Here is a 23,163-nt window from a genome sequence, read left to right as displayed (position 1 = left end):
CTAAAAACTGTAATGGTGAAAGATGGGGATAATCTGCTGCTTTTAAATAAATACTAATTAAACAATTGTTTTTGACAAAGCCTTAAATTAGACAGAAACTAAATACCAATGTTAAATAGCCACTATTGGATGATACATGATAAATGAATAAAAAAAAAAAAATAAAAAACCCGAATCAAAACAAGACAAGGACTGTGAGAGAATGTGTCCTGCCCTTTCCAGGGTCCGGTTGGGTTCTTAGCACGTCCAGGGAGATCCCATTATAGTTGTCTAAACAGTACTATGTTCAATGCTGATGATCACCTGAATGTGTGTGTGCATGTGTGTTGAGGAGGGCAGATGCCTAAGGGTAGTGAGATTACACCTTGGGGACCAATCAACATTCCCCTGGCATAACAAGACTCTGAAACCCAAGCTCAAAGGAAATATTTAGAGAGAGAAGCCAAGGGTTTAAAGAGAGAGAAGCCTCAGGTTTCAGAGAACGAGAGAGAAGTGCAGCTGTAAGAGCTTCTCTAAAATGTGGCCTCCATTCCGTAGGTGTCCTCATATATATATATATATATATATAAGTAAGTCTGCAAAAGTATAAAATCAGATGATAAGTTGGCTTATGAAGACTAATGAGAGGACAATGTCATCCATTTCCTCACAAGTCACCATTTCCCAGTCTCCACTTAGGAAGCTTGGCTTAAACAGGCCTCTGTGTTATGGTTGTGTGAGCATACCGAATCGTGATGACTCAAGAGTGTTTGCTTTGTAAGCGGGCAGAAGGCATCAAAGGGATATACAGTGCATCAGCGCTTCCACACACTGCCAAAATCCAGCAGATAACAGCTGATTTAGGCGCTTTGAAAAGCCTTTTACCGAGATGCCTGAACTCAAGCACGTGATCTCGGACATTATAAACAAGGAGCGGATGTGCATATAGGCCATTGCATGCAATGAAGTAATGACAGATTGAAGACTGCAAGTGCATACATACACTCACATATGTATATAAATATGCCTAAATGGACACCCACTTGCGCACTACTGCCTGATAAAATCAACTCTCCAGCTATGGAAGAAAAATAGAATATGGTTGTAATACTTTATGTCGATTTTATGTTCATTTTGGTTGATGAACAAGAAAAATGTCAGATTCTTTATTCTTTAAGTAACATATATTGAAAAAAGACCGGAATCTAAATGGCAGAAAAAGCTCATCAGGGTTATGACTTTGCTACAGAAACCCTAAGAGGTCATGCATGTTTCTTTGTGTGTGTGTGTGTGTATTGTCCTCTCACGATACGCCAAAAAACTTGATTAACAAAATAACTTTCGAACTCGTTCATTAAAATTAACAAATCAATTTGTTTGTTTCATTTGTTGATGAAGTCATTTCATGAACTAAATGACTCGGAAAAAGATTTGTTCATTTTGAAGAAAGAGAGAGTCACGAACGTGCATCACAGAACAGAGCAAGGCGATCATTTGAGCATATACAACTTAAACTTTGTTATTTATTTATTTATTTAAATAAGTGATCGTTTCGCTTGATAAGACCCTTATTCATCGTCTGGAATCGTTTAAAGCCCTTTGAACAGTTTGCAGTTTGCAGTGAAACTCTCATTTGGACCGTTTGGTTCCCATTAAATCCATTATAAAGAGAAAAATCCTGGAATGTTTTCATCAAAAACTTTAATTTCTTTTCGACTGAAGAAAGAATGACATGGACATCTTGGATGACATGGGGGTGAGTAAATTATCAGCAAAAATTTAACTTTTTTAACTTGAACTTTTTTATGAGATCATAAGAAAATTAAATTGAGATCTTGAGAAAACAACTTCTATTGTTAAGAATGAATAAAAATCAAATAGTGATTATAATGACAAAAACAATTTTGCAAGCACAAATTCAGTTTGTGTCCATCAACTAGCAACCAACAGTTATCGCCTTCAGCGACCTATAAAGGGGCTGAAATTAAATCATGACTTTATTGGTTCATGAAACTCACTAATGGACCACAAAAGAGGACAAATCAAAAGCTACAAAGGTAAGAAAATGGTTATTTTAAATTAAATTAAAATACATGCTCAGTGCATGTCTTTATTTTTACCCCCATTTCTTTCCTCCTTTGTGCTCTTCCACAATCTCTCCATTCTCTCAACTCATCTGCAAACACGAGCTCTCTTTCATCTGTGAGCAGCAGAAAGCACTGCGGTCTGCCGCATATTTAATGTGATTATTGAGTTACTGTTCTTTGACCTATCCCAAAGTGCCTTGCATTTTCCTCCACTGAGATAATGAACCCCACTCAGACGTCCGGTGAAGAACTCAACCCCTCTCTCCGGGCCGGATGAGTGAGTTCCTTCATCCATCTTGTTTTCCTTAATATGTTGAATCTGTTAAACGCAAAAAAACAAGAGAAGGACCGAGGGGAAGGGAGGTGGACTGTTTTCTCCTGCAATCGGAGAGCACAGCGAATCCCCACCACTGCCGGACCTCTGAGCGCTCAGAGAATTCCTCCTTGTTTTCTTTTCGTGTGTTGTATAAGCGTTTGCATATGCATGGGAGACCGGGCGCTGACATTTCAAATGGCGGCTGTCTGCTTTATGGAGAACGCCTCTTATTTCTCTCCCCTTTTTCTTTCGCTCCATCGATCACGATAAACGGCTGTTTGACAGACTGAGAGGCGTCCGTCATCGCCTAAACCCCACCCCCACCCCACAGCGGGACCGGCCACACCCGATCAGGGGTTACGTTGCATGTGTGCAAGCTGCGTGAAATGCTTTCTAGAGCCCTTAACTTCCACACACAACAGACAAGACCCTCCCTGCAGGGGCCAGCTGACCTGTAGAGTGAAGGTGTGCACATTTCAAACGGGTTCATTCTTTTAAAGCGGATGGCTTTTCGGTTTCGCGGCAAACAGAATAGATTCTCCAATCAGGGAGTTATTGGCCTTTACCGCGTGCATGTGTGTGTATATATAAAAGAGGGTCCCAAACCTCTGTTCTAAGTACACGGCCCCTTCCTGTCATTTAAACGGCTCCATGCGGTGCGACCACATCCCTCTCTTTCCTATAAGCGCCATATGAACAACACATAGAGCAGGGTCCCAAAGTAATAATGAAATAATGGAAACGAGCAGAGACGTTCTTCAAAATTTGTAGCACTTCATTCACTATTGAGGTGGGTGGATCTACAGCTAGTTTTGCTGACAGTTCGAGGATCCACTGGCGTTACGAGATTTAGTATAAAGCTATTTAGTATAAAGTTCTCTGGAATAATGTATAGGCAACAACAACAAAAAAAATTCAATGAGTTCAATGTCACATAATTCTTCCGAAATCATTCTAATGTGCTGATTTGGTGATTTGTGCTTTTTTTGCGAGTTGAGCTGTTTAACACTAGAACGGCCACAACGGTCATTTTGACCGTTTTGAATTTTATATCTACAATAACTTTGTTGAAAAAAATAATAAAATCCTGTTGGTACCTGACTTTTCCTAAAATTGTCTGTATTTTCATTTAAAATGCTTTTCATATAAATTAAGTTGCGTAAACGTAAGGCAAAACAAAAAAAAAAACTAACATATTTACCTATTTCGGCCATAGACGGTCATATTGACCGCACTGAATTTTGCGGTATTTTTTTGTTAAATATCCCGCGGTTGATCGTGTTCTCTCTCAACTGCCAACAGAAAGGTCCGTCTGGTCACCTCAGTGTTTGCTATATAATAATTTCTACATTAGTTGTTGATCAGAAATAAGCAAATAAAACCAGACTACAGTTATCTATAATACTTACGTTACCTATAGGCTATATAGCCTATATATATATATATATATATATATTGCAAGGCTAAAATGTCTAAAATAAATGAGCGAATGAGGAGGAACATGACTCGAACCATGGCCCTGGAGATGCTTCAGAACTTGATGAGTGATGATTCAGATGCAGGGGAACAATCGGAGGTGGAAAGTGACAGCGACGTTTCCTGGGTGCAAGTTTTCCTCCTCATTAGAGAGTGATTCAGAGTCAGAGTCCAAATCAAGGAAAAAGAGACGGCTGCTATCATCAGACACGGCGGATCCAGATGTTTCATTCATGTCGGATGATCCTGGTGAGCTCTGCTGCCCTGTCCTGCGCTGTTTGTTTTGCTGCACGGGCTGTTCACTAGTTCTGCTAGTCCTATTATTATTATTATTAGCCTATTGATCGCTTCGCAAATCGTCACTATCTAACATTTTCGTCATAGTTTTTGTCATTCAAACCTAGTTTTTATTTAGTTATCATCTCGTTTCCGTCTTTGAAAAAATGTGGTTGACGAAAATAATTACGAAAATTATTCGTCAACAGTGTTTTGAATCTAACGTTCAAAATGACCGTCTGTGGCCGTTCTAGTAGTTTTGGAATTCTGGCACTTCTAGTGTTAATATTTTTATGGAAACTGATACTATTTCCAGGATTCTTTACTGTCACTTTTGATAAATTGAATCCATCCTTGATGATCAAAAGTATTAGTTTCTTAAAAGAACATTACTGACCCAACTTTAGAACACTAGTCTAATATAAAACAAAATAAGTATCACTTTTCAATCAAAATTATGCAAATGCCAAAAAAGTGCTCCAGACTTTTTGGCCCCATTGTATCTCTTTACTCCTTTCTTTCAGAGAACAAGCGAGAGAGAGAGCAAAAGACCGAAACCGGAGGGGAAAGCTTTGGATGAAAACTCAAAACAAAATCTATAACTGTTCTGGAAGAGAGTCGGACTGGGAATTATGTCACATGCTTTGATGTGCGGGGGGCCCTGAAGCGATCCGTCAGCTGCCGTGTTTTTTCATCTCTTCTCAGAGCTTGCGTTATAAATGGTGACATGTAACTGGTTTTTCAAATAAACATACACCTCTGATTCAGTACTCACATCCAGGGTGTCCTCGTTTATCACCAGCATGCCCATGTTCTTCGTGAGCAGTTTGCAGGAGTGTCCTACGAGACAAAAAAGAAAAGAAAGTTAGAAAACTCATTACTTAAACCTCTCACTAAGCTTGAAAACATATGGTATGTTTGTGGGGAAAAAAAACAACTCGCTTGGCATTCGAACAAATGACGAATGGTTTGCCGCAACGTAGTATGTTAGCAATACATCAACATTCCAAAGATATGCGATGTATAACCATAGCAACAGATAAAAGAAATGACTAATTGATGAGTGAAAAGCACATATTGTGATTAAAGTTTACAGCAGACCTGAGTTTAAGACTCCCAAATTGCATTGGTTTTTAACATGCCTGTTCGCTGTTCGTATGAGATCACAACTGGAGAGCTGACAGTGGGCCGATAAAAAAAGCACGGCATCCCATCATCCATCAGGATTTGTCTAAACAACATAAGGGGTGGAACACATTGTCTTGCGTTTTAATAGGTTACCGACACCTCAGTATTTGGGGAGTGATGTCCATGGGGAAGAGTTTGTGTGTGTGTGCTTTTAGATTGCAAGAATTACTGGAACATTAGTGTTAAATAAGTGTAAAAGACTAGTCTAAAAGCAGTAGTTAAAGTAAATTGCATCATGTGTCGGATTGACCTAATGTCTTCTGCCTACCAAGGCTGCTCACTGACATGCAGCAATAATGACTTGATCTTGGAAGCATCAAGAAGACTGGATTGGAGATTATAAATAAATTCATAAATGTTGCTGCCGTCATGAACTTTATACCATTATACATTATACAAGTAAAATGTCTTAATTTTCTATTTTATCTAACTTTTTTCTAAATAAATAGTCAAAATCATAACTTAAAAAGACACCTGGAGATTAAAAAAAAAGTATTATTCATATTCTATAAAAATGTTCATTCCGATTTTTTTTCTTATTTCCTCCACTTGTTACCACTGTTTTTCTGCCACCACAATGCACACACAGCTACAAGTTATTAGGGGTGTAACTATACCCTCATGTCACGATAAAATACATATCACGATACTGAACTCACAATACAATATTATTGTGATACTCCAAGACATGGTAAAAGGTACATCTTATTTTACTGTTTTTTAAAATAATATATTTGGTATATCATCGGGGTTGGAAATGAATAGGCTTGGGCTTAGTGTTGATAACCCAATGCATAGGACAATGGTGACACCAGAATAAAAGTATTCATGATCCTGAAGCTTAAAATCCAGAATTATTTTAGACAAATATGACTCTGTCATGACTCTGACATCCCTACAAGTGATGTAACTGTGAGGTCTGCTCCCAAATGGTCTATAAAACCTGTGCATGTCAACTTCACTCATTAAATCCAATAATAATGTTAGTTAGTAGTATAAGAGATAATAATTTACACCATTAAACGCAAGGCATGTAATTTAGTGACACCGTAGCAAAACAGGTTTCCCAAACAAGGCCCCAAGTTGGTGAATGGTTGCCTTGTATCTGACTTTGCACATTTCAACAGAAAAAAAAAAAAAGATGACACACTTCACCCTTAAGGAAATGTGACTGCGCCATTAAAAAATTGACCAAATTCAACAAGAGTATGAATGAGTATGTATTTGTGTGCCCGTTGTCCTGCCATGTCATTCCTGTTGATTTCAAACTTGCATATTCACCAAAATTTCCTGTCTGTGTGGAAAACAGATTTGGTTTCCTGACAGTGACCCAAACCTTGCAATATTTCCTCAGCTTCATTCTAACTCCTGGTGGTCGAATGTCCAACCCAGTTAAACTAAAACACCCTTGGTAGAAAGCATAGATTTTACATTGTGACACCTGCATGATGCAGCATAGTTCTGTATGAATCTGGAAAGGAGGCACTGAGGTTACACTCAGCGGTTGCATTGGCTCCGTGCTGCTGCAGGGTGGGTTTTCATTCTGTCTGTTGGCAGCGGCTGTGGGTTAGAAGAGGGCATGTTGAGTTGTTTGCGTTGGCCGCATGCTGTTTGTTTGGGCTTTAATCTCTGAGGCTTCACAGTGGCACCCAGTGGCCAGGAGCAACAGCCCAGTGGTAGCAGCAGTGTGGATAGCTCGCATGTCCTCGCTCCAACTCTCTGCTAAATGGCCTGATACATTAATAAGGCCGTCAGAGGGCTAGTGCGGAGAGAAGAACTGGAGCGGTTTCATGTACTCTGCGCGAGAGGCGGCCAAACAGCTCTAAGTACCCGCTAACCCAAGATTAAACTGCGCTTGACTTCACAGTGGTGGGGTTCACTTCACTTCTGATAGGTTTTCATATGTTTCTGAAGAGCGCACGTGTGGGAAATGGAGAAACCTTATATTTTTAAACACGCTGTGGTGTTAACATATGGATTCATGTTTTGAAAGTGACAAAAGAGGTTAGGCTATGTTCACACTGCGAGCTTTAGAGCTCAATTCCGATTTATTGCTCCGATTCGAGCACGTTGTTATACGGAAGCAAACACAGAGGACATTAAAGGGGTCATGAACTGGCTTTTTAAATTTTATTATATTGTTGTCTGAGGTCAACTTATGACGTTCGCTTGGTTTTTGCATTCAAAAAGTATTTAATAAGTATTTAACATAGTCTATGCAATAAGTAATAGACTATTTTGTACACTAGTTTTGAGCCTAGCTGAAAAACCAAGCGTTTTTATGGGCGTGAGTTGATAACAGTTTTGCATATTATAATGAGTTTCAACTCACCCGTCGATGCACTTGGGACAAATTGTTTTGAAAACGTCCAATGTTGTAAAATGGCAACCGGAATGATTCGCCCATACATGTTCGACCCAGAGTCTGCGTATCCAATATAGACGGCACAGCACCGTTATAGCTTGATCTACCACCGAAGCTAGCGAGTTTATGCACAGGCGATATAAAAAACAAAGGCGAGAATTCGAAAATTGAGAAAAAGACAAATTGTAAATCATTATTACAATTAATGTTTAGATATATTAAATGTTAATATATTTTTTTTGTTTAAATTCACATTCAACAATTTAAATTTACTTAAATGTAACTTTTTTTAAAGAGTGCAAGATGGCATTGTGAAGCGCATCTATTTTTCAGATATTTTAACAATTTACTTTAGTACAATATTTACTTTAGTACAATGATACAGTTAGTATTATATTTTTAGCATTATATTGTTATTATATTTTTAATTTTTAAATATAAAAAAATAATAAATATTTTTTCTCATGCTTAATATTTCCTCGCACAGTATATAGATCATTATATAAGAAATGCTAAAAAAAATACTAAGTTTAAAAAAACTGCTAGCGTAGTCCATTTGTCCACATCACCTCTACCTGGAAGACTCTTGTCATCCTCCAATTTCTCCAAATGATAAATTACAAAAATGCAAAAAAATACAAAGTAAACACAGACATGGGCGTCTCTAATTTACAGTGCATTCCGGGCCAAGCAGAGGTACAGTAAAAATCCCTTCCTCTCAGAGCGTGTACGTTTTCAAGCCGCGCCACAGCTGGCCGGTGGGCACAATGGGCTGATTCAGGATCAGTGTTGGTAGGTGGCCACAGACTGCGCTCTGTCAAGATCTGTTTTTCTGACTGTAGCGTTTAACCTGAGGCCCGTTCAAAAGCCACATTGGTAGTCGCACGACTCGCACAGCTGTCGGGCTAATATGAGATGCCACATCACAGGAAAATAGGAGGGGGGACCGTAGTCTGTTTTGAAAGCTGGTGGTGGTTGTAGGGACAGACTACGTAGTGCCAGACGGGTCGAGGACACATGCGTTGCATCAGCTTTCGGATGAGGAAAGAAACTAAACACCTTGTACCTGTGCGACAGCCGGTCAGGCAGGGCTATGTTTGTTTGAGTGTAAGAGCGAGAGAGGTCTGGGGAAGGATCGTGTATATTTTTGATCATTTAAATTAGGGAGAAACATACTCACTGGTTAATGTCAAAATATAAGAGAAAAACCTGATGCACCTTGTCTGTAAGAACTAAAGAGAACTAAAATAAGAAAAATGAAGCCCACAGGTTGCGAAAGTGCTCGTATAGGCCGCTAGATGCTTGAAGCTATCTGTGTATATCAATACAAACACTCCGTTATATGTTTTACTCACCTATGTTGATGGCGGTCTCCTGTTTGTCTCCAGTCAGGATCCAGATCTTAATGTCGGCTTTCATGAGGGTCTCGATGGTCTCTGGTACTTTGTCTTGAAGTTTGTCTTCAATGGCTGTGGCCCCCAACAACTGCAGATTCTGCCGTGAAAAAGACAAAAAAAAAGATTATTAATAATATAAATAAACATCAAATGCTGCCGTGATGCATGCTAGATGAAACTTTAAATAATATAATCCACAAATATGACAGCCTGGAATCATTATCACACAATGTGCGTTTAATTGACCAGAGGAGCACTGGCCCACTGATTGAGCCTGCTATTTTTATTCTCCATTTCTGTCATCAGATGAAGTTTGTGCTCTTTACCACTGTCACCTATAGTTTGCTTATAAAATACATTGAATATTCAGTAATAAGGCATTATCAATTTGACTGCAATGACACTGTGAATGAGAACAATCTTAAGCTGTTGTCAGCAGAGCTGCTTTATAGCTCATTCTAATTTGTTTCATAATTGATGAATTTTGCAACACAGACACTGTTACTGAACTGATTTGACAACATTGAACTGACTCAAGCTGACACTATAGTCTTTGTAGAGCAACTCAAGTCAGTTCATTGCTGATTCAGTTCAGTTCAATTACTGTGTGTGTACAGTTAATCAATTATGAAATACTGTCTTTGTAGAGCTGCTTTACAGCAGAATTTGATAGTCTAACGCCCGTTTCACACATACTCCGTTTGCAGTGCGTATGCGGTGAGTGTTGCGGTGCGTATCCGGTACAGGAGCCGCACGCGCTAAAGTGCTTTCACATATGCTGCGTTTGCATTGCGTGAGCTGTACCACAAACACTCGCTATTTTTATTTCAAAATCAGAAGTTATGCAGCAATAGCGTGACCAGTGACCGTTATCCTGTTTTCACGTCCTTCCTGGCCGTTTTTTATAAAGTGATGTCCTGGTTTAAAAAAAAAAATGCTGGAAAAGATCAGCTTTATAGCAAAATATAGGAGATGAGCAGACAAGGAGGATGAGGAGGAAAAACAGGATAAAGAGGAAGGAAACGAGTTCGTTTTTGTACGTTTGTGAGAGGTATTTTTGTTCAATTTGAAGGTATTTCTTTTAGTTAATTAAAATTGATATATTTATTTTTCTAATACAGAAGAGACATTATTTTTTAATCATTATTTCATTCATTATTTTTTAAACCAACCTGTCATAATAAAACATGTTGAGTATCCTCTGAGAAGCCTATCTGATTTTTTGTCTTAATACAACAATTTTCTATCCACAGAGGGGGCATAGCCTATTTTAATTGTATTGAAATTAATAAGGCATCTTTGAGTAAACTTCGAGTATCATTTGTTTTCTGGGCCATGTGTCCTGGTTTTTGGTAATCAAAATATGTTCACCATATGCAGTAACTTTTTTTAAAATAAAAGTTTTGCCATGGCTTTGCGATTCTCTTTTACAAACTTGAATGGACGCATGCTCGTTTAAACACGATTTAAACAACGAATGCATACAATTCCATGCATTACTTGTATATTAAGATGTCTTAAAGTAAAAATATGAAACAATTAAATACCTTTATGGAGAGATTACTACATTTTATTGAATTAAATGCATTTATGGTGAAACTACTACATTTCGAGGTCAATCTGAGTTCATTTTGACCACGAACCGTGTGCTGTCACTTTATTTCTGCGTTTGCAGCACAGCAGAAATAGACTCGGTACGGAAACGATCTCTGCACTGCTGTATACGCACCGCAACTGGAACGGATCGACGGACTGCATCCGCGTGCAGTGTGAAAGCTCTAACCTGTTAACATGGGTACGGAAAAAAATACGGACCGCATACGCACTGCAAACGGAGTATGTGTGAAACGGGCGTAATTTATGAAGAAGTTTGCATTATGTCGTTTTCCCGTTTGTTGTTTTGAGGCTGGTTTGAAATATGTATTGTAAAGCCATTTCTAAATAAAGGTGACTTGACACATTCATTTCACTCAGATTCAAAGAACTGATAAAGCCTTTTAAGCAGATTAAAAATAAGGATAATGTACAATCAGTCAGTCATAATTAGAAAACAATCCCGGTGAACAGGATCTTGTATCCCCCTGTTGGGGTTTATTTTGTGATAACAACCAGCTGATTTTACATTAACTCGCTCATTACACAGCTACTTACCAAATAAATAAATAAATGAGCATGACATATTGATCATTTATATTTCAAACAATGAGTAGAGAGACTGTGAAGTGAAAGACTAGAACCACTGTTGGAAATCCCTTATGTTCCTACAGTCAGATGACGATCCTTACAGTTAGATGCAAATGTAGGACCAGAGGGGCATTCGAGAAATGTATCTCATGCTTGGATCACAAAGACTCAGTTATGTGTATATGAGAGAGAGAGAGAGAGACTGTGGACTGTTAATGTGTTTTTCTCAGGAAGCCCCCAGCCCTTTGACCAGCCGTGATCCTATTTGGAGCGGACAGGATTTTGACAGGACCCCGAAGAGGAAAGTCAGCTGCACCAAAGGAGGAAAAAAGAAAGCGAGAGCAAACGGCCTCCTGTAAACCTGATCCGTAATGTGGTGAGCAGGGGCTCTGATATGATACTTTATTAGGGTGACCAACTGTCCTGTTTTCCCAGGACATGTCCTGTTTTCATATAACAATATAACAATTTTCTATCCATACAGAGGAGGCATAACCTACTTTAAATGTATTGAAATTAATAAGGTATCTTTGAGTAAACTTCGAGTATCATTTGAGTTGGCCCATGTGTTTGCTGGGCCGAGTGTCCTGGTTTTTGGTCATCAAAATATGGTCACCCTAACTTTATATCATACTCTTTTTCAGAGAATCTGTAAGATTTGGCAGAGATTAAATATAAAATGTGAGCTGAGACGCTAATTTTGGAAGATAAACTCAAAAATATTTAATAAAATGTTTAAGGCAAGTGCAAAACTAAATAACGGTTTTTACAAAATATTATGCAGGACAACTGTTTTCAATATTTATAAGAAGAAAAAAACGTTTCTTGAACATCAAATTGTAATGATGTATGTAATGAGTAATGATGATGAAAATTCAGGTTTGCTCTAACAAGATTAAACTACATTTTCAAATTCATATACTGTATTACAATTGAAAACAATTATTTTACATGTTATTGTCATATTAATATAGCTATTGTAATATTTCACAATATTGCTGTTTTACTGATTAAATAAACATAGCCTTGGTGAGCATGGTGAGTTTATTTTTGTAAGAATCTTTTAAATGGGAGTGTATTAAAAACTAATATTTTGAGGCCCTCAAAGGGAATGTCAAGAATCATTTTATGTAAATTTAATTTAAAATTATTATTTAAATTGTGCATAAATTATTTTATTCTCAAGACAGAAAATCGAATGTTTCAGGGGTTTATTTTCCAACAGGAACATAAGGTGCCACCGCTGCCACCTGCTGATAGAAAGATGTAGTTACAGCTGTCAAACGAGACGCTTTTATGTAAAATGATTGATTAGAATCATTATCTCCGAAAAGTTGGCAACGCTGCTACAGCCAGTGATTAATGATGGTGGTCGGCCATGTTTGACGATCACTTCCAGAGCCTAACTTTCCACAGGTCCACTACTGCGCTTTCCTCATGGGTTGAGCCTAATCGTATACTTCTTCAGATGCCATGCGTGCAGAGACAACCCAGCCTTCGTTGATCAAACTGAAACTAAGAAACTGTTCTGGGACCTGCCAAACTAATCCCCCACAGGAGAAAACTGAACTTCAGAATAACCTCTCAGAAGTACATGCCATTTGTGAAATATATAAATTTTAACACTTATAATGCGAAATAACCATTCTATTGTAATATAAATGGATTTTTTTTAGCAGTCATTACTGCGGTTACATTACTTATGTAACGTTTCAATATGTCAGTTGTGCTGCTTAATATTTTTATTGAAACTGTAATGCATTTTTGTAGGTTTGTTTTGAGAAATAGAAAGTTAAATAGAAAATCATTTTATTTAATCTTTTGTAACATTATAAATGTCTTTACTGTCACTTTTGATCAATTCGATTGCCCTTGCTGAATAAAAGTATTAATTTCTTCAAAAACAAAAACACAATAATAATAATAATAATATTTTTATTAATATTATTACTGACACCAAACTTCTAAAAAACTATGGTGACATGGTAACATCCACAACACATCCAAAAAGTTATGGTTTGATATGTGAAAGGTAAACCATGAAACATTTTGGTACTTGTTTGTGCCGAACCATCTGTGTACAAAAAATTAAGAAATAAGAAATGATACTACATTCCCTTCCCCTGCAGTTTCTGGCTTAGTATTGCAGAACACAAAGTTCTGGAAGGTTCTGTGACCTTTGTATGGAGACCACTTTATCTGTTCCCACTAGAATAGCTATTTGTATGCGGCCTCACCTTTTCAATCAGTTCATAGCTTTCCTCCATCTTGAGTGCCCTGTTTTGGAGAGACGTTGAGGCGCGATGATAAACCTCGAGCCACTGTTGGTAGGACGACTCTGAGATGTCGGCCACAGCGAAACACAATGTGCGCAGACCTGCAAAAACGCACAAAGATGAATACACGAGCTTCTCTTAGATATGCTAATTCTCAACATCTTCCTGCCCTCAAAAAATCCCTTTCTTCTAATCTTTCTGAAGAAGAAAGCCATCGTCTGTTTTTTAGACTGATGCTAATACAGCTGAGTGGATGATCTCCGTGCAACATGAATTATTCATGCAGGGTATCATGGTAGATAAAGCTACTGATTGCTTGAGGTTCCTATGAGGCTGACACATCTCAGTAGTTCCACCAGGGGGCGGCGTCTTCATAAGAGAGAAGTACTGCAGTACGCCAGTGCTTTGAAGGCAAGCACACACATTTCACATCAGTCTCACTATGAGAGGATCTGGCAACCACCATCAACACCTACAGTGATTTAACTGGATTGTGGGAGCAGAACAGACTAACATTTGATTACAGATGAACCGAAGAGAGAAAGCAGCTACTAGACAGGTGTGCTTGTCTCTCACCCTCTGTGGCAAACTGTTCCAGGTGTTTCAAGGTGATGTCCTTGTATCTGGAGCTGTCTGCTAATCGCTCATAGATCACAGTGTCCTGGGAGACAAAAACATGGCATAATTCATAACTCTGTGCTGCCTAAAACGCAGAGGAAAAGAGAGTGATAACATATGCCCGACTAATTCTACATGCTTTATGAACACATTTATAATAACACTTTAATATTTGATCCGGTTTTAATGCATCACATAACAGCTGGGATGTGATGTGGGAGGAAAAACATATCTTCCCATCATTCTCTATTTGAGATCTGCCAGATTTTATTACATACTCTCAACATTTCCTACATGCACATACACAGATCAATATTATTTTAGGAATAAAATTACTGATTGATAAAATGAATAAAAAATTGGTTAGATTAGTCAAGACTTTGTCTGTAATATAAAATATTTGTTGTTGTTCACACATTTAGTTTTAGCCCTAATTTGAACCTAAAATGTAAATAGCTGTTCTTATCTATAATGTTGATTTAAACTGCCTTGTAGCTTTTAATTAACAATTACTGTGAACTTTGTGCAATTGTGTGTCGATTTTTGCACAAATTATTTTCAAAGGAAATAGAGCAAGGTTTTAGCAGGTTTTAACAGAACATGTATAACATGGATTATTTGAATACCGAAATAATAGTCTGTGCAAAGGCAGTGTGCTTTGTGTATCTGTCTGGCTCTTCACTTCTTCACAAGAGAAAAGCACTCTACAGTAGGGTTTAGTTGCAAGCGTCTGGCGGCTCTTTGTTTCCATAGCAACAGACTATGAGATACTCACAGCCCCTTTGCAATAAAGGCGGATCTTTCCTGATGGAATCCGCATAATGACTGACATCCTCTTCCTGGTACTGTTGGGAAGGAAAACAAAACACCATCATCATCCATCACCACTGACACTATCGTAATCATCCCCACTATGAGTAAACATGGTGCCGAAATACAGCAAAACCATCATGGTGTTTTATTTTCTATCAAGCAGAATGAATGGGCAGAGCTGAACACTTGACAATGAAAATGAAAACATCAGAAAAGCCTACTTGAGCTGCAATAATTTACCTTGTGAACTCCAAAACGTGCAACAATTCATATTTCTCCTCCTCTCCAAGCTGTAAGACAGAAAAGCATCAACATTATGTCTCAAGAGGTCAAGGTTTAACTGTTTAGCCCTGTACCGTTAGCCTTTGCTGGCAGATGTTGTTTTACAGCATCTTTCTCCATTACTGGACAATAAGCTTTTTTTTTTTTTCAAGCAACACACTGTATAAATCACATAATGGATATTTTACCATTTTACTTTCGTTACATGAATACAAGTTATATATGAACTTTTAACTTGCAAGATGTAAACAACACTAGTCCAGAAACACTTCCTGTTTCAGTTTGTAACTGTTTTCTTTATTTCACATGTAAAGAAAACATCTTAAAGATGTTTGTTTAACTTTTTGATTCATATTTATATGTTCTGTTGGTTATATTTTCTCCCAGCTTTTATGTAGTGTTAAAAAACTGAAACAGGAAGTGCTTCTGGACCAGTGTTGTTTACATCTTGCAAAATGGTCTATATATAGCTAGGCTGTGATTTTGTTGCATCACACACTATTACAATAAAGTCAGTTGTCATTGAAATCTTGTTGTGTCATGCATGGTTAGCAGTTGGAGATCTTTACCATTCTCTTAACTAATTTTGAAAGACTGAACTTCATCTTGACAGCAGGGAGCAAGAAATTAAAACTTTTAATTGCTTTTTTTTTGGCCTCTGTGACTTATGGAGGTAAGCAAGTATGATGATGGGAGTTGTCTTGCACTAAAGGGCCAAAATTAGAGAGTGTAACAGACCAGGGAGCACAAGTCTTGCACTCTTCCCCTGGCGCTGGCATCAGATTAACCAATTACAGTTGCAAAGTGTGACTCCTCGCTCCCAGGTCTAAGAAAACAGCAGTGCTTTCTGTCTCACTAATTAAATTCTCTCTAATCTTCACTCAGCAAGTTTCTATTAAGAGCTCTGCGCAGATATCTTAAGCACGTCGGCCGTCACTCTCACTATCCGCCTCCAGTGCTGTAAAATTTCTTACTTTTTTTCTTTACAACTAAAGAAAGAGTGAGAAAACAAAAGGGGGGGGGGGGGGGGTATATAAAACCTAAAGACCATGTATCTTTAATTCAGCTCTTCCTTCATTTGAAATCAACAGAAGTACTTGTTTTTAACTAAAAAAAGGTTTTAAAGACACACCAACCTTTAATGATGTACAGAAGTGTTTCCTACATATTTTTGGGTTACACTATATTTCAATAGTCACTTTAGACGTTCTACTAATTATAAGAAACTTTTCAACTACTGTACATGTCAAGTCAACTAACTCTCATTAGAGTATTAGTATATTATAGTAGGCTGACAGTAGACTGTTCGGTTATGTCTGTTGGGGGACCAACAAAATAAATTGTTATCAGTTATTAAGCTGACAGTCTACTAATACTCTAATGACAGTTAGTTGACATGTAGTTGAAAAGTTACTTATAGTTAGTAGAATGTCTAAAGTGGACTATCGAAATAAAGTGTTACCATTTACTACAATAAAACTCTTTGTATCCAGTAAAGTAGGTCAGATGTTAATTCAGCAACTGCTGAGATGCAATCAGCAAGTTTTTATATTAATATCCCTTTGGGCAATTCAGTAAAAGAACCAACTCATGTAACTTATTTGTTCATAAATTTAGATTCAATTAATATTAAATTCAGTCTTCAATCTAACAACTTGGGTAAAATATCATGGTAACAATTTACAATAATAATAATAAAAAACATTTAATTTCTACAGCTACTAATACACTATTATTCCAAAGTTATTATTATTCAAAATAGTTTTTGTCTTATGCTCACCAAGGCTGCATTGATGAAAGGAAAAAACACAATATTATTCAAATTTAACTGTTTTCTATTTTAAAATAATGATTATGATGATATAAATAATGATTATAAATGTCAACTTTCAACATATTATAAATATTGAATGTTGATCTGCTTACTATTTGTCAGTGAAAAATCGTGATACATTTTGTTTAGGATTCTTTGATGATTAGAAACGTCAAAAGAACAATTGATTTGAAACAGAATTTTTTGTAACAATGTAAAAATCTGCGGTTGCTCAATAAAAAAAATCTTTGCACAGTAGTGCAGATTCAGTAGCATCCTTGCCGATCAGCAGTGCAGAAAAGATCGTAAAAGGGTTATTTGTTTCAGACAGAAAGAATGTTTGTTATTTATTAGTATATAAAAATGAAGTTGCCACAGGTCTGCGATGGCTTCCTCTCTATCGTACATTATAATAAGGATATAATGGATCTGTTGAAGAGGGACCTTGGCGCACAAATTGCCTTTAATAGTTCTCCAGAGTGCAAAGTGTGAGTGAGCTATGCAGCATGACAGAGGGCGAGTCACGTTCCCACTGCAACTCATCATCAATTCCCACAACGTCTTTACTTACCGACTCCACAATAACACAGTCTGGAGTTCTCCCAGTGAACACGAAACCCAGGTTTTCTGCTGCCCGAACCAATGCACCTTCATCTGTGGAACAAGACAGCATTTGGTGAAGGCAGGTGGCGGTTAAGGCACATTGGATAAAAGCGTCTGGTATTTGACTTCTTGTTCACACACTAAGCAGACGAACTGTTGGCGAGGAGGTGGCACTACTAAAACCTGCTGTTACCTTTTGTCCTGCGAGCTGTCTCTACAAAAATCATCCGGCCATGCTTTCCATTTATCTCAAACGTGGTCTGGCTAATATTCAACGCACCGCTGCACAGACGTGAAATTAAAATGGGTCACCAGTCTCGCTAAGCCTCAAAGCTAGGGATAAATTCTGACAAATGCTAAAAAGATAAATTATGCATAACCATGAAGGTGTCAAACGCAAGCACGGGAGAGAGTGAACCTGCATTAATTAACTCATCTGTTTCCTTGCCTGCATTATTTCACATTCATGAATGTCTTACGAACAAATTATATCTGTTATCAGGCAACTTAACAGATACACAACACTGATCTGTCTCATCTGAACACTGTCTCTCAGCTCAACACTGATGTCTGCTAGAGATTGGAAAACCAAACCAGAATCATTTGAAAGAGGAACAGGAAATTAAGATCATGCTGTGGCTGCCCTCTTCACTTCCTGTACTCCATCAACAGCAACCAGCTGTCTGTTGTTTGAGAGCCTGAAATTAGTTCAATGATCCATTTGTGGATCAGTTTCCACATTAGTAAAACTACATCTATAGATGTATTTGCTATATATAAAGAAGTATCTATTGAATACATACACTACCACTCAAATGTTTGGGGTTAGTAAGATTTTTTTAAGGTTATAAGGTTAAGATTTTTTTTAAATATGTCTCTTATGCACACACAATAAATAAATAAACTGTTTTATATTGTAATATATTTCAAATATATAACATATTTACCCATGATGAATGCTATGTATGATAATAATAAAAACAGAACAAATCAGGACTCTTCCAATTAATAGAAGCTTCATTAAATTATAAGATTATAAATGTATTTACTGTCATTTCTGATCATTTAATCAATTTTTACTGAAAAAAAATCAGTATTGAAATATCAAACGGTACTGTATACATTAGGAAAATCTTCCTCTGTGGGTTTTTCTTCAACAGTTATATTTGTAATTAATCTGCATGTCACATAATTCATTTTATTAGAACAACTGAAAGCTCCAATGGTTTTGACTTACCTGGGGAAGCAGCCTGGTAGGTGATCGTGTTGTCGGTGCGTTCAGGGACAGCCGTGTGACAGATAGCCATCATGGTCATGAAATCTTTAATGACTGGAGCAGTGGGCTGTGTAGGAAGAACGAAAGCATAAGAAACTAAGAAAAAGACCACACATATTCATCTTTAAAATAAAACTCATCCTTGATGGTTTGTTGAACAGACATGAATTGGTTACAACTTATGTGTTACCTCTTGAATCTGCAACAACATACAGTATAATTTATTTAACAGCTATGCAGATGATTTACAGTAATACTCCTCACTACGATCTCACTTCTCCAAGCATGCTTAGCAGACTGAAAGCAAAAGTTGAAAAGCAAAATTGAACAGCTTGTAATTTTCTTAAGTTGTGATAATCGGTCAGGACTCTAATGAAAGTCAGATTCGTAAATGTAAGTACTGTACACATTGATGGCCTAAGACACGAAACGAGCGGTTTGTGTGAGAAAACAAACAGTATTTATATCGTTTTCACCTCTTGTAATCACAGCCACGTCCAAGTGATGGCGCGGGTGCATTGTGGCTGTGGTTACAAAAGTTAAAAACGATATAAATACTGTTTGTTTTCTCACACAAACTGCTTGTTTCGTGTCTTGGGCCATCAATGTGTACTTACATTTACAAGTAATTAAATCATGTTTAATTTGGACTTCTCTGTGCATGCTCTTTGAGGTGGTGACCATAGACCTGCATTATAGGACTGACAGACAAGAACGGTTTGACCTAAAAATATCAAAATTGAAACTACTGCAGAAAAAAAAGACACCTACATATTGGATGCCTTTGAGGTAAGCTAAAACATACCAAAAATGTATTTCAAAAGTGAACTATCCAAGCTATATATCATACAAACTATATATCATTTGAAAGCTTACAATCTCTAGTTTACATATTTGGTGACTGATTTTCAAAATATATTACAGAGGAGCCATAATTTATCAATATGCAACAAGAATATTTTCATACTCATAAGGCGTGTTCAGACCTTTATTTAAAAATAGCAGTAAACATGAAAAATCATGAAAAAATGGTAGATACCTCAGTTTGTTTTCATGCCAAAAGTTCAAAAGATAGAATCCATTTAATTATTTTGGAAAAAAAGGTCTGAAAAGTTTGAAATATCAAGAAAAAAATAATAAATTCACCATTTGTGACTTGGCAGCGAGCTATGACTTACATTCGTGTTCTTTGTATGTGTTTCTTAGAGGTTCAATTCATTTCAAAATCTGCCAAACTTCCCATGCTACTTCTGAATAGGATCTTTACTTCAGAAATTGTATGAAAATTGTGAAAATAATGGTTCATATCACTCAAAACACGAATGGAAATGCAATCGCCCTTATATGGGCAGTAATGGAGTCTGGTTGTGCCCTAGTGGAAAAGTTTGGTACTGCGCACAAACTAAATTTTACTGAAAGCTCATTTTTTGAGATATCAACCTAAAATTTGAAACTCAACTTGTTCAGATTTTTAGCTTTGATCTTTCTAGAGTAGCCCAGGTTTTGAAAATATATATTTTATGTAAAATATGAATAATTAATATTTTTACATTGTACATTTCCATAAACTCAAACTTCTATAACTTTTTTTCTGTTTCACTTTCTTAATTTATTTCACTTCTACAAAAACCTGCCAAATGTCTTCTTTAAAACAAGACCAATCATATGTCTATATTCCAAAGCATTCTTGAATTACAACCATTTAAGTTCGAAATGTGCATTTTCATGTCTATTCAAAAAAAGGGGGGATGACAGTTAAGAGGTTAAGCCTGATCTGTGAAACCAAGGAAAAAGTCTCATGTCAGTAGGAAATAAAAGGCCTGTTCACACCAAGAATGATAACTTTATAGATAACAATAACGATAACTATATTAGTGTCCACACCAACGCAAAATATCATTCTATTTATTCTAAGCGTGCTCTGAACTTATGTCATCTACTGCTTTAAATGCTCAAGCTCTATAAATTAGGACAGTTTCTGAATGGTTGTCAATGTCAATGGTTGTTTTTTATCATTCATCAGCTGGAAAAAAAAAATCTTTCTGAAAGTGAGTCTATACCGTTATAATTGTGGTGTGAACTCTGCTATTATTCTATATATCGAACGATTTCTAAAACTCTTTATCACAGTAATCATCCTTGGTGTGAACTAGCCTTAACATTGACAAAAGGCCTAGTTTTGTGATTGTACACTACTAAACCCCCCAAGGTGGGCAGAACAGAGCTGATATGAGCAAGAAGAGCTGTGAAGGTGGGAGTGGGGAGCGTGTGGATATCAGAGCCTGTGTGTAAATTTCTGGCTGGCTGGGCATGACTGAGCAGCTGTGATGCCATTACAGTACTTACATGATTACTTTGGAGGTTTTCCAGTAAGCTGGGGTCATTAAATCCAGCTTCCTCTGCGGACTGAGTGCTGTGACTGCGTACAAAGAGAGATATGAAGGAAGACAGAGATAAATACAGAAGCAAATGCTCTCATTTATAAACAAAAGGGCCATTTTGTCTCCCTTCACTAAAAAAAAAAAAACAACAATTTTCCATTTGCAGTAAAAATTACCTGAAACATAATGGAAAATAAACTGTCTCCAATCCAATTGCTAAGCATCAGTATGTTTGTTTATGAGGTGTCATTTCCAGTACATATTTGAGCCCTAGGGGGTCTGCAGTGGTACTGCAGGGGGTGCCAATGATTCTTCAAATTCAATCTAACTTTTGTAAACAAATAAATGAGCATTCAACTAAATTACATTAAGTTAAAATTAACAAAAGCAACAAGTGTTGCATGCATCCATGAAGTAAAAGTATAATTAATGCACACACGTGACTAAGCAACATTTATTAATGCAAATAAACTAAGACGATTATAAAGGGCGGTCTCATCAATATTAATAATATGCAAAAGAGAAAGCCCAGGGAAAGTTCATCTTTCTCAAACATTAATATTAATTCCCTCAAATGCCTTGCTCCTTACCTTTGGCACCCCAAACACCCCGATTCCCACTTTAACATTAGTCCCACATTATTATCACACACTAAAGCTTTCGCATCATAAGAAACCTATCCACTTGCTATTCATGAAACATCTATTTAGAGTGGATGCAAACATCATGTGACCACCCACTGAATTTACACCTTGCTTGCAGACTAAAGCATTTTTAGGAAGGATATTGATTAGTAGGTCTGTGATATACAGGCCAATCAATGGCTCAGTAGTGGACATATCTATGGCCGTATGCTGAACATGACATTTTTAAGAACCAATTCAAATACTACATTAACCCTCTCCCAAGCCAGTGCGGAAAGGACATTTGATCAGAGCATCTGACTGCAGCGGCAGCCTCAGAAATCAGAACCATATAAATCTGTTGGGTGAGATTTGCAGCTTGGCGGTGGAAATGCAATGTTTCGTTCCACTGGGTTGAGTGTACAGCATTGTTCACCTCACCGGTGCATTAGATCAAACATGTTGCAGATGATTGGTTGGTGAGCTTCATCTCATAGACTGAAGATGTCATGCTGAGATAAGGACAAAATCATAGGGGGGCATTGTGAAAGAGGATAAAAATCGAATTTATCACTGTGCTGACTCAGCAAAAACCCAACTTCAAATTTCCTGTCTCTCAGCACCTCGATACGTGCAGCGATACGTGCAGACATGCTCCTTTAACTCACACACAAAAAGGTTCAGCTTTCAAACGTGTCAAAATGCATTGGTCAAACATCAGTCCGAATGTGCAACCAGCAGAAAATGTAGTTTCCGAACAGAAAAAGCCACATACCATGCAACGTGAACATTAGGATCTCTGCCGCCGCACTGACGGAGAGCTTTGAGCAAAAGCTAGGGTGCATATACACATAGAAATACAATGACACAGCATATTTCATACTATAAAATAATAAATGTACGTTTACAGCTTCCTATTCATTTCTAATCTCCTCTTTTTCCTATTAATTAATACTTTTATTCAATGAGAATGCATTAAATTGATCAAAAGTGACAGTAAAGGCATTTCTAATGTTACAAAAGAATTCCATTTCAAATTAACGCTGTTCTTTTGAGCGTTCTATTAAAAAACACACACAAAAAAATTAAATTAATATATATATATATATATTTTAAAGGTCTTAAGCATCTAATCAGCATATTAGAATGATTTCTAAAATGTGACACTGAATCTTTGCCATCACAAGAATAAATTACATTTACAAATTAA

The 23,163-nt window shown here is 37.1% G+C and overlaps 1 protein-coding gene across 5 annotated transcripts in view; it reads right to left on the bottom strand.

Annotated features, from left to right (window-relative positions):
* Positions 1–23,163, bottom strand: part of atp8a1 (ATPase phospholipid transporting 8A1) — a 157,538-nt gene that overhangs the window by 45,789 nt on the left and 88,586 nt on the right. For all 5 annotated transcript variants that reach the window (XM_089134958.1, XM_089134960.1, XM_089134961.1 and 2 more), the window contains 9 exons: positions 21,296–21,368; positions 18,911–19,016; positions 17,642–17,724; positions 15,216–15,265; positions 14,938–15,007; positions 14,121–14,205; positions 13,506–13,645; positions 9,043–9,181; positions 4,910–4,974 (listed from right to left, as the gene is read on the bottom strand). In XM_089134958.1, the coding sequence (XP_088991084.1) occupies positions 4,910–4,974; positions 9,043–9,181; positions 13,506–13,645; positions 14,121–14,205; positions 14,938–15,007; positions 15,216–15,265; positions 17,642–17,724; positions 18,911–19,016; positions 21,296–21,368 (811 nt within the window). The remainder of the gene's footprint in view (positions 1–4,909; positions 4,975–9,042; positions 9,182–13,505; positions 13,646–14,120; positions 14,206–14,937; positions 15,008–15,215; positions 15,266–17,641; positions 17,725–18,910; positions 19,017–21,295; positions 21,369–23,163) is intronic.

This window comes from Pimephales promelas, chromosome 9 (assembly GCF_988280905.1).
Source record: "Pimephales promelas chromosome 9, fPimPro1.hap1.1, whole genome shotgun sequence".
Taxonomy (NCBI): Eukaryota; Metazoa; Chordata; class Actinopteri; order Cypriniformes; family Leuciscidae; genus Pimephales; species Pimephales promelas.
Note: the sequence above shows the minus strand (reverse complement) of the source record. Positions and strands in the feature narration are given on the sequence as shown.